The following is a 12,994-nucleotide window of genomic DNA, read 5'->3' on the forward strand; positions in this document are numbered from 1 at the left end:
AATTTCATAATGCTATGATTGCTACATTTACCAGAGCGAATATTGACTTACTGTAGCCTTTTATGAGTTTAGGCCTCACCACATACATCTGTCCCATGCTAGCATGTCACTCCATGAGCTCTTTAAGCAACATTTGTCATATTAATTACCTCTTTAGAGTAGAATATCTTCATGTCTACAGAGATTAGTCGTCGTTGTTGACTTGGCTTGTCGGAATAGGGTGAAATTTGTAATTGGGTGACCGGCCAAGTGTGCATGTCATGCATCATCCCAAAGCACCAGAGGTGTTTCTTTAATGAACGCTGGTGTTCCACAAGCTTAGTATGTCATTGTGACTGACACTAACAAAGTGAATATGGCCCATTTAGAGTTGAGACGGAGACACTTAGAATCTGTGCCAGTGAATCTGTGGGCGTTTGTTCCAAACCAATGGTGCACCTTTTAATTTGGATGCTCACATCAATTTACTTTTCCCTAAACAACATGAAAAAAACGCTTGATTTTAATCCATGGCTCAATCCAAGGTTGTGCAAGTATCCCAGATTTGCAAGTGCAATAGAAATTAGTCAGACAGACATCTTACAATGTAAAGTGCTTTGAGTCTATATGAGAAAAGCGCTATATAAATGTAACTAATAATAATAAATGGCTGACTTTATCTTTGTATACATGTTCATTAACGAACCAAGTGACTCTGCAGCTATGCCATATGGAGCTGCACATGTTGCTGTCGGCTAGATAAAATTGAAGTTTTCTAGCTGGTTAATTTCCCCTGAATGTTGTCATAATTTTCTAGACACCATGTTCCCACATTTCTCTTGCTCTCTTTGTATAACCATCAGATTAATTTTTAATATCATTATTCAATCAGAATCTCCTTTGATCTTGAGGCATCTCCGTCCCTCCCTCTATCTCTCCTCTCTCTCCCTTCCCCCCTCAAGCTCTGTTAGAAATGTATATACCCCCTTTTCCACCTTTCTTGTCTTAATGAACACACTTCTTTACTTGAATTATTCACCAAGTCTTTTATTCCCTCTGTTTTTATTGTGTCTTAAGGGAAAAAACATCAATAAATAAATAAACCTGACGGCGACTGCCTCATGTAACATGGAAAAAGACAACGGGAGGGATTTTTTTTTCCTGGATGATTTTCCTTGTTGACATTGAGTGTGTATAGAGCATAATATCTTGCAAACTGAGAAGCATCAGATAGATTCATGTTTATAGTGTGTTGCAAGCTTGATCATGTGTATGCTGCATGACTCCAAGATATCTTCCCCGTGTGTGTGTGCGTGCGTGCGTGCGTGTGAATAACTGAATTTGTATGTCCATGTGTGGAGGAGATGCTGTGGAGACCCCGTTGCCATGGTAACATGGATGGAGCAAGTGGGCGGTAGCCCCTCTGACAACCTTTATTTTCTACAGCTTTCTGTGTCTCTGATATTAACCCTTAACCTAGATAAACAGTGAGGGGGAAGCATGAGCGAGGGTTTTTAGAAAACAAGAACCAGAATAATTACGGAAAAAAAGCTCTGCCGGTCTTAGACTCGGTGTTCCGCAAACATTGCATCAGTACCGATCTAAGACACAGGTCAGTTGTCAGGTGGTTAGGGCGACTCTCTGCTCTCCTGTGCGCTCCGGTGCTGTCGGCGCACATCAGAGGCCTTTATGAAGATGAGAGGCCACATCCACACAGGGGGACCCTTGGGTAAACCGCATACGATGTCAAGTCAATAAAGCAGAGAAATATTGCCTCAAGTCAGCAGTGTGGTGATCTGGGTGCACTTTAGAACCGTCCAAAGCCAGGCAAAGAGGAGTGTGTGCTTATGTCCCTCTGTGAAGAAAAGATAAAGTGTATCGTATCAGGGGATGTAGAGTCAAAGAGACCTGTTCATCCTTTTATAAAAGGGAGAGAGAAATATCCTATCCTCTATAGTTTATAGTTTCTCTTGTTATTTTGAATGCTCTGTTTGTACACCCTACAGTGTTTCCTACAGAATTATATTTTTGCAGTAAGGCGGAGTCACCATCCATCCTGTACTATTATGTAGAAATAGTCCTTTATTACAAAAGAAAAACGTTGTTATATAGACAGCAAGTGAGTTTTGATACTCTAAAACTTCATTTTGATATGGATAATAACTTGCAGTTCAGTAATAGGTCAGATGTTGATTCAGTGAGTAACCAATCATCAGTTCATGGGAGGATTCATCAGACTGATCCAAATCGGTAACTTGCACTGAATGGTTAGGGTTAATAGATTAAGGGGTTAGTAGAATGTACTTGCCAAGTTACTTATAGTCAGTAGAATGACTGTTGGGGGAGGATCAAAATAAAGTGTTAGCAGATATTAAGCACAGTCTACTAATACTTTACTAATTCTACAATGGAGTTGATCGACATGTAAAGTAGGTGCAGTGTTACTTGGAGTCAACAGAATGTCTAAAGGGGGCCATCAAAATAAAGTGTTACTGTATTTTTTTCTAGCTACTGAACGATAAAAACATTGTGATCCAATCAGAATAGACCAAGAAACCACTCTTGTCACTAATAAGAGAAATCACAATGTCTGAGTCTTATGATCGACGACCTACCATTGCTAATACAGCATAAGGTACAGTATATGTAGCCTATATACAGTCCAGAAAATCCCTTGCTCACAAATATTCCAATATTGCATAACCATGCCACCATCGGCCAGACTAAAAAACGACTCGTATACTGTAAGCTTGAATGACGGATGTCTGCTCTAAACAAATTGGAGTCATCTGGGTTTTGAATTGAAGATGTCCATGATCACTTTTCTTTTGAAAGAAAAAAATGTCAAGTTTTTTTGCCCATCCTGTCATGTGATCTCAGGTATGTCTTGATCTGGTTTGTTACAGAAAAAAAATCAAATTCACAACTCGGGTAAATATGATTTCTTTTGCTGTATAAAATTCAACAACAGCGGCATAGATTCACTACTGTGCAGGAAACACTGGTGCGCATGTTTAAAAGACAAACATAGCATGTTCTCAATAGAATATTGACTTTTTATTAGTGAGCAATAATTGCTGCTTTCACTACTATCGTCTGAGCAGAATGGGATCAATGTAATCCTTGATCTAGCATTCCATGCACACTGTTGTGTGGAGCTTGTCTGCGTGAATCAGGCACCAGTATTATTTTTGCTCTATCTCGCTTTATGCACTTAACCCTTGAGTTACCTGCAACAGGTTCATTTAAATGGGATGCTGGTCTTTAAGAAGACCCAGACACAGTGACGTTTGTGTGCACAGAGAGGGACAATCTGGTCCCGGACCAAATATATGGTGAACAAACTGATATGAATTATGAATTTAGGTGAATTCAGGGCAAATTGTATCGGTAGGGAAGGCCAGGCTATAAATAATTTACCCTGCAGGGGGTCTCTGCAAATTACTGCCCCCCCTCTATGTCTCCTTGTCTTCTGCCACTCCTCTTTTTTCCCATTACCTTCAGTCACCTATCTCCTCCCCCTCTTTTTTTTCCTGTCCTTCTTTTTGTGTTGCTGTCCGTCGCTCGGCTTTCCAGACAAACAGACCCTCAGGGAGATCTTGAGGGTGGAGGGCAAGCATGTATTCATTTATTCCCCATCTCTCTCTCTCTCTCTCTCTCCCTCTCTCCTTCAGTCTTTGACACGCATCCTCACAGTTGGAGGTGGTAAATATTTAAAGAGGAGGCTTGACAGAGCCCAGCCCTTATAAACACATACTGTACAGATGACTTTCACTGGATAAACACTCTTAGTGCTATACTGTGGTTTAGGAAAACGGCAGAATGCAGGGTATTGTTTGAAGAAAGCGCCTGTATGTAGATTAATATTTGCACTTTGTCTAATTTTAAATGTGTGCTAGAATACATTCTCACTAGTTGCTTGAGGGTGCAGGGAAAATAATTATGCAAGCAGTAGATGATTTTAGAACAGATAAGGGATATTACATCTCAGAACAGTGAAGTCTACACTGTCTCCTGCTGGTTTTTCTTGTAGCCTGTATAATCTGAGGTCGTTGTGATCTTTTGTTGATCCTGGAACAACAATCCTGTTCAAAAATATAGTTCTAACCCTATCCCCATACTTAAACCTAACTCTACCCATAACTTATCCCTAAAATCAAAGGGAAATGATAGGTGAATAACACTGATGTAGAAGCACCTAACCCTGCTTGTAAGCCTAAACTTGACATTAACTGTAAACTTATCCCTCAAATTTGATTGGTTGATTGGAATGTTGTTCCAGAATCAACAAAGATGACATGCTTTACTTGGTGAAAGACTCTTTGTTTGTAATTGGCACTTTTACTACATCCTCTCAAACGATGTGTGGTTATTTATGTTGTAGATTCAATGGCCCAATATATATATATATATACTGTATATATATATATATTACCGTACAGAAATTTGCGGTCGGTAATATTTTTCAATGTTAAAAGAATTGTGTTGAAAGAAGTCTCTTATGCTCACAAAGGCTGCATTTATTTGATCAAAATGCAGTAAACATTTTTTATTTTATTGCCATTCAAAATAACTGTTTTCAGATAAACTCAGGATCAAATAAGAGCAGGATTTACTCTTCTAGAATCCCACTATAATCTCTGACATGACCGGAATAATGATAAGGGCAGAAGTTTAGCTTTCAGCTCCTGAAATACAGTGTTCAGCAAGTTGGTCCACTGACGACTATATAACACATAAGAACCGCCCTTTTCTTGTTCCAAAGTTCTTGTATTTAGAAGCTTAAAAATTGACTGTCATTTTTAGAAGCTGTGATCCACATAACCTTTGCTGGGATTACATTCAAAACAATAACTTTCTGTGATTGATATCACTCACATTTCCACTGAAATTAAAGCAGTATGTGCTGTGAGTGAAGTGTTATGCTCCATTTCGCAAAGATAATTGTTTGTTTTTCAGTTGCCTCAGGGTTGACATTACAGAGTTTGTTTATGTGGAATGCTGCATCAATTCTCTGCGGCGCTGAAAGCATGGTATGTTTATTATGACTATTATTTTTATTTTATTTTTTTTGCATGCACATCTGTTCTACGGAAACTACATAATTGCCTTCGGTTCCCGTCCGCTGCAGGGAACGAGTGACGTTTAGTCTACGACCTTAGGTAATGAGGCAGGTGACAGGATTAGATACTATCAACAACAGCGGCGCTGAGAGACCCTGACCATTGTCAATCTCTCTCACATCAGCAATAGAGGCCATGTAAGCCGTGAAAGACATGGTTCTTATCAGCACGTTGGGGTTCAAGTAGTGCCTGGAGCTCATTTCATGAAAATGAGACACTCCCCTTCAGTTCCACACCCTCAAACCCCTCCTTTCCTGCTCTATTCTCTGCAAGCCATGTCATGCTTGACTTGGTCACCTAGTTAGCGGGTACTGCTTGATCACATGTTACTGGGTACTTATTTGATTGGCGGCTGGCTCCCTCCGGAGCAGAAGTGTGACAGGCCTAATCGGACTGCGCTCAGCACCTCTCAGTGCCAATGAAATCCAATGAAGGCCCGACTCGATTCATCCTCATTTGATGGCATTTGTTAAAGGCCAACGAAGGCTTACCTGGCATCTAATTGGCTGCTTACACATCCCCCTCCCCCTCTGATCAGTTAATACTAATATCTCCGAGTCTGGAGGATGAAAGGTGACTGATTGATTTGGGCAGCTGTGTGATTTAATGGAGGAATGGATTACTGTCTTTGCTGTCATCTTCTTTCACCCTTCCACTCCTCCTTTTTTTCTCTCCTCTTGCTTTCACCAAGAGATTTGCAGGCACAGCGACAGCGCTGATACGAGGTGACTCTCGTATCTCGTATAAGAGGTGACTGTGCTTAATGAGCCACGTAATCCAAGATTGAGGCGCTACACCAACATTATGTGTATGATCTTCTATATGTGACCTGTAAGTAACATTATGTGGGCTCAAATGCTGACTCAAATGTTCCAGTTGCTATAAAAATTCCCATTAAATATCAGTCCTCCTACAGTTGTTTTTCTTGGTTTAAAAGACCAGCATGGTATCCTGTATTTTGGATGCTGGTATGTTCGGGTCAGGCTTCTTAACTAGTTTAAACAGCAAGATTTTCGACCAAGAAATTTTCACCAGCATAAACAATGTATGATATTATTGCTAACATATCAGTTTTTAATTTCAGTTTTTATACAAATATTGGCTGATATATATCCAATATTTAATTGTGCATTGTCATTTCCACAGTTTGTACATGTAGAATACCTTTGTTATCATCTAAAAGCTAATCTTAAAAACACTTGAAGGTGTAATCTTTAGCAAATCTCCAAATGTGTTTCAATTTTTCATAGCTACATCATAAAGTTGTGATGCCTCAATTCACTTGTAGAATTTAAAATTATTTATTTTATAGTATAGAATTTTAGATCGACCGTTTATCAGTTATTAGCCAGAACATGAAAACAATACGGTGGGGTCATATTTACCACTGTTTGGCGAATTTTCAGGGGTGGAATTCCAATTTCAATAGAAATTCACGCGATCGGGATCGTGAGGGCGAAAGATTTCCTTGCGCAGATTCTGCAATGAAGACTCGTCATGTTTACTAACAGAAATTTGGATTCATGCCGATTGTGAGCCCAAGTTTATTTGTATGGAGCATTTCCCACATGCCAGTAGTTTTAGTTTTGATTTAAATAAACTGGTTTAGGCTTGCCGTTTATGTCTATTATGAATTCCTATTTTGAATTCCACACTTAAAATTTAATTTGTTTGTTCTGAATGCCGTTAAACTTAAAGGATTTGTTGAGTGAGGGGTACAAAAAAATGCATGTTTATAATGTTTGTGAACGTTTTGGTTTATTTACCAGTTTGTTGGGGGTTTAACATCATTTCTAAATGTTATAATAGAATGTGACTTATACAGATATAACTTATCGGTTTTTTTTATTTTTAAAATGCAATTGTGACCCAGTGCGACTTATTTTCTGGAAAATACAGTAGTTAGTTTAAAAGTGACTTCTGTGTGTTTCAAACATCGATACACTTGACAATGAGCAATGGTCCTTTTTTTTGTGAAATTTTGCTGACATTTTTGTGACCGCACATTTCAGACAGAATTTTAATAAAAAAATTTGTTGTATTTTTTATTTATTTTTTACAAAATAGTATCGATTTTCGAGAAGCGTTTCGCTGCAGCCTACATTGAACATCTAACCCGGCCCACATCCAAGTGTGACATCAGAAGCCACGCCCATGTCCAAATACGTCAAACCAGTTCAGCGGAAAATCCGCCCTGCAGCCAATTTTTATGATTTTATTGGTCATGTCAATCACAGTACTGATTGCCTACACCAAACACTGATCCCTAAACCTACCCATCTCTGTAACCTAAACCAATGAAATTAACTGCTCCGCATTAACTGTGAAACAGGAAGAAATTGAGTCCGAAATTCTTGTCCGAAATTTTTGCACGTTAAAAAATAAATACGACCTCACGTTGGGTCAATCAGGTTTACACACTGCCTCCGAAACTTTGTCCGGATCGGGTTCGATTTTCTGCGTTTTTCGCATCCGTAGCAAGCATTTTGAGAGTTGTTTTGACAATTCACAGCCACCGAATGACGAATACGAAAAAAGGCATACGAAAATTTCGGACTCAGTGTGCAAGGACCTTAAACCTTCACGCCTAACTCTTTTTCATTTACTACTTATATTTCTCTTTTTATGACAGACCGCACTGAAACACACTCTAAACCTACCCTTACACCTAAAAAAAACCCTTTTAATCAGAAACCTACATACAACAAATCGGGTTTCTGGGGCGGGATGGGGAGGCACGAGGTGATGTTTTAGACATGGGCGTGGCTTCTAACATCACACTTGGATGTGGGCGGGGTTGGATGTCCTCCGCAGGATGCAGCAAGCCCTACTTGGGATTTTTTTTTATGCATGTTAAAGGGTCTGCCACTAGGGGCAGCAGAGGTAGCTGGAAAGAGCCAGGATGGCGACTCTGGCGACCTCCAAAGATGTTTTCTCAGGGCCCTTGTGGGACTGTGATCCAGCCCTGTGGTGCTTTTCTGCCAGCTAGACCAGCACCAAACCACCATAGACCTTCACGAAACCTCACGCTAGTCTGAGCCTTGTGCTTTACTCCTCCTTCAACCTTTCCCTCGGCTCCAAGGTCACTCAGCTGCAGGGTTTGGCACCAGTAGGGTACAGCGGTGCCCAGCTAAAGATATGCATAGCTGCCAGCTGCTGTCAGACACGCTCTACCCGAGCCAACAAAAATATCCACTTCTCGCTTCTTATTTTGTTACATCCCCATTCTCCGTCTTACGTTTTTATCACAAGTCCTTGGGGAGCTCCTTTTTGTATTGTATTGTGATAAGGCAAGTGAATGAAAAAAGACGATTGCTTGTCCAGTGATAGTGCTGATAAATGGAGCCGCACATGCAGGTCTTTGTGGTGTCATTTGGCAGGCCCAGGTACAGATGGAGAACTCCTCCTGCAGCGTAGCTCATAAGCCTGTGGCGTGAGCGATAGCTGCTCTAATAGATGCATATCTTTTCCATTAAAAAGGGCTCCTCAAAAGACCCAGATATTGTTTCATATTCATCTTTTTGCTTGCACCGGCCTCCATTCATCATTATCCATTAATGGCATGACCATTAAGATCTTCTGAGATCTTGCTGAGGAAATTCATTGAGTAAATTTCTTTGAGGTCACAGTTGATCTGAGCTTGAGTTAAGGAAATTTTGCCATGTGCTACTACTTATGCTCACTTCATCTATAAAATTATGTCTAGTATTTAAATCAATGGAATGTATTGTTTTCTGTTTTCAATTAAGTCTTTCAGACATAATTGGCCACACTAAATATTGTAGTGCCGTGACATAGAAGTTTTAGCTGATGCAGAATATGTTAACTTTATGACTGATAACTGCATTTAAAGCATAAACATTTTAATGTAGGGCAGGCTATAGTAGAAAGGGGAAAAAAGCTCTTCTATTACTCTACCAATATCAGATAATAATATTATTATATTATTATTGTTGTTATTATTATTTGAATATTAACCAACAAAAAGTACCATGGTACTACCATAGTTGTCGGACTACCATGGTATTGTTTGAAGTACCTTGGAGTACAATGCACTGTTAATAGTATGGTACATGAAATGATTTTACCATGGTATTGTCACCTGAAATGATCACTTCACCATGTTACCATTGCATCTTTTTGTAGTGGTTGACAATATTTTCACAACATATCATGCACCTTCATTTCTTACATGCACCCCAACTCCACCCCTCTCTCTGGCTCTTCTGGCTCCCTCTTTCCTGGGCCATGTGGAAGTCTGAGTGCTTTTTTCCCCTCTACGCATGTGGGTCCGCCCTTCCTTCCATCACACTCTCTCTCTCCCTCTTCTCTTGCAGTGAGAGTGCATCAGGAGGGTGTGGACCTGAGAGAAACATACAGAAAGAAGAAACGGTGAAGACTGCTCTTCTCTGATTGGGATAATCTGAGATTTTCTGGCCCGTTGTGTTTGTGCCTGCCAGCAGGTGCAATGCCTGCCACGTCACTACAGCAGGTGGGCAGCAGGGGGCGATGTGCTGCTCTCCTGCTCCCTCTCCTCCTGCTGTCTGTGGCTCCACGGCCCGGGGACACCATGATCAACATCCCATCCAAATGTGAGTACAGGATTTGACATTACATTAAACATGTAAGTGCATGGCGAGTGTGTGTGTGCGTGGTTTTTTTGTTTGTTTGTTTTTTGCATTGATTTTTGCAGTATTATAATGTTTGCTATGGCTTATTATTAGGTGTATGTGAGTTAAAAAGTGCAGAATGAGCAGTTATAAGCCAGTTTAATTGCTCAATTGATTATACTATTGACCTGAATGCCTAGTACTGGCCTGATTGGAAAGGACAGTCAAGCGCACAGTGATTGAAACCCACCTGAGCAGGAACTGTAAAAACAGCAGCTGCTACAAGCTTCCTAAAGCTGTTAACAGCACTAGGTTTGTTGCTATTATTGTACATCTGCAATTTAAGATTGCAGCCATGTATCAGTGTAACAGAGCATCTCTCTTTCCCACCCCTACACACACACACACACACACAAAGAAGAAGAGGAAAAAGACGGGATTATGAAAACTACAAAACAGAAATGCACCAGAATGAGATGTCAGTGAAAAGTTACATCTGCATTAAAAGGTCACGATTTCTCTTGACTTTCAATTAGTGACCTTTAAATGGGAAACATAGACACGATGGATGTGATCATTAAAATCGATAACACACCCACATTAAAATGTTCAGCCAGCTACACACAGTCTGACCGCGTCCGGCCCATAATATGCTAACGTTCTTTTCCTTTCTCCCTGCCGTATTGCAGTTTTCAGACATTCAACACGTTTGTTTTCTTATTAGGTTGTTGGGACTGCAGTACCAAGCAGTCTTGCAAAGGGTGGTTGAAGTCAAAGGAAAGGAAATAGCTAGATAGGGAGTGAGTTTATTTTAGCTCTGCTTTGCCAGCATCTTTTCTCTTGTGTGCCTCTTGTTGGGCAGCTGAACTACAGTCCAGGTGTCTGAGCTGGCATCGTGTGTTTTCTTTGTTTCACCTCCAAACAGTGAAATCATACATTTTTTTTTTTTTTTAAAGGCTTAATGCAATAGGTGGTGGTGGGGGGTCTGGTTTTGCCTTCACTGTTGGAGCAAAAGTTGTCACGAGGATAGTAAAACCTGATATCAACAACAAAAAATGTCTTGATGAAAATCTAAAGATGCAAAATAATTTCTGTGACGGTTAAGAGATATATATAAAAAAAAGAAATTAAATTAGAAAATATCTATATAAAAAAAAGTCAATAGACAGATCACACCATGACAGAAGAACATATGCGTGTTTATGTGCACTTGTTTGCTATACCTCTATAAATGCCCCTAATACAGTAAAGCATCTAATCCTCATTAGGGTTAGATGTTGGAAGTTGTAATTAGCTTTACTTAGGAATAATAGTCATATAGACAAAGTTTATGTGTATGTGTGTGCGGCTGTGCGCATGTTCTACGTGTTTGTGTGCGGTGTGTACAATATAAGTGCATGCTGTCGGTGTGCATTACTGTAAACTAAAAATATTAATTTTTTCCCCCCGCTGACTAAATGGACAGACAAAATAAGACACTGTGAGTATTTCTAGCATATGTTTATGCATGTACTGACTCTACTCCACTAACATTTCCCAGACTCATTCCAATAACAGAACACAGCCTGCAGCAAACAGCCCAAACTGATCAGCTGAGATATTTGTTTGTTATATTTAGAAGTGTGGGAATGTTTTTTTGTTTTTTTTGATTGAGGGTGCATTAAGACAGGAGTCTTTTAAAATTAATGATTATCTTCCGTTGGTGGGTGAGGGGTGGCCATGCCTCCCAGTTATAATGGTTAATGGCCCATAAAATGGTCCATCACCAGGGATTACTTTCATTTTTGAACAATTTCCTTTTTTAATCTGCGTTTTTTTCTTCTTCTTATAGATAGATAGATAGATGAGGGTATAAGCTGCATAGTGAGGGATCACTGTAACCATTCCCAAACATCAGTGTTGTTATGTGTCCAGTATAAGCACTTGTTTATAGCCTCAGTGACTCTGTCAGTAGATTACATCACTAATGCTTTATGCTCTCGCTGTCTGCCTCTCTTATTCACTCCTCAAGTCTAATTTTCTTCCTGCTCTCCAATTCTTTCACGGGCCACTCATCCGTAAAACAACAGACACTTAGAGAACATCTCGGGTCTCTGCATGCTTTATACCGCACTCTTCATTTCCATCTTTTCACTTGGGAGTTTATAATGATATGGACGAAATTCCGTTTCCTGGAACTAATCGAGTGAGTGTGTTGGGGAGATTCAGAGGCACTTGCTTCAGAGCATTGTTGAGGTTTAGTGGGAAACTTAACTGAAGTCAGTGGCGCTGCGGATCAAGTTGTTTTGAATATTGTGATTACAGCAGGTCAGCGGAAAGGCTGCTTAACTCCTGTGACTAATATGCCTTCATCATCCACATCTGAAGCAACTAACAAATGAGCTGTTATTATAGCTTTTTGGAATGTCTATTTCTATTTTAAGGGTGTTGCTTTGCTAACTCCAGTTTGCAGAAATATATTGAATGTTTTGAGTGTGATGCACTCTCTCCGCAGTGAAAAGCCCCCCAGTGATCACTGCCCAGCCAGAGTCTATCACCACCTTTTCAGCCGATGACATCACACTCACCTGTGAGGCAGCTGGGAATCCCCCACCCACGTTAGTATCCATAGCAACACAGTTACATAATTTGGTAACAGTTAATTTGAAGCCTTTATATATTGCTTTTTTTTTTGCATTGTATTCATTCATAAATAATTGTTGCCACAGTTACATAACCAATTCCTAGATACACATTTAAACCTATTTCCATATGATGTGTTTTAAGGACTTTAAAGAATTGGACTTTAATGGCTTTCATGTCTGGTAGTTTAGTCATATGTCCATGCACATGGAAGACTAGGAGTGTCACTTAAAATGAATTTATTTATTTAATGAAAAATAATTTATCAATGTATTAATTCAAAAATAAAAATGCAAATAATCACTTTGTAAATAGACATTTTATTTAAATCTTTAGAATTTATTTAATTTTGAAATGTAGTTATTGTTTACATTTTTAAAATGTTTTTTTTTAATGATTTTTAAAATGTTTTTAAAAGAAGAGCTTATGTTCACCAAGGCTGCATTTATTTGGTCAAAATACGGTAAAATATTGTGTAATGTTGTGAAATATTACATTTTAAAAAAACCTGTTTTCTATTTTAATATTTGTATTTATTTATTATTTACTCCTGTGATGCAAAGGTGAATTTCCAGCATCATTACTCCAGTCTTCAGTGTCACATGATCCTTTGAAACCATCCTTTGACCAATTTAATGCATCCTTGTTGAATTGAAGTAT

General features: G+C 39.3%; 1 protein-coding gene across 4 annotated transcripts in view; it reads left to right on the top strand.

Annotated features, from left to right (window-relative positions):
• The window catches only part of l1cama (L1 cell adhesion molecule, paralog a), a 49,963-nt gene that overhangs the window by 20,271 nt on the left and 16,698 nt on the right, over positions 1 to 12,994 (top strand). For 3 of the 4 annotated variants that reach the window (XM_056239377.1, XM_056239396.1, XM_056239385.1), the window contains exons 2-4: positions 9,440 to 9,694; positions 11,178 to 11,192; positions 12,207 to 12,309. In XM_056239377.1, the coding sequence (XP_056095352.1) occupies positions 9,571 to 9,694; positions 11,178 to 11,192; positions 12,207 to 12,309 (242 nt within the window). In that variant the 5' untranslated portion in view covers positions 9,440 to 9,570. The remainder of the gene's footprint in view (positions 1 to 9,439; positions 9,695 to 11,177; positions 11,193 to 12,206; positions 12,310 to 12,994) is intronic. The other variant, XM_056239404.1, reaches the window with a different exon arrangement.

This window comes from Rhinichthys klamathensis, unplaced genomic scaffold, assembly GCF_029890125.1.
Source record: "Rhinichthys klamathensis goyatoka isolate OS25496 unplaced genomic scaffold, OSU_Roscu_1.1 h1tg000020l_1, whole genome shotgun sequence".
In the NCBI taxonomy this organism is placed as follows: domain Eukaryota; kingdom Metazoa; phylum Chordata; class Actinopteri; order Cypriniformes; family Leuciscidae; genus Rhinichthys; species Rhinichthys klamathensis.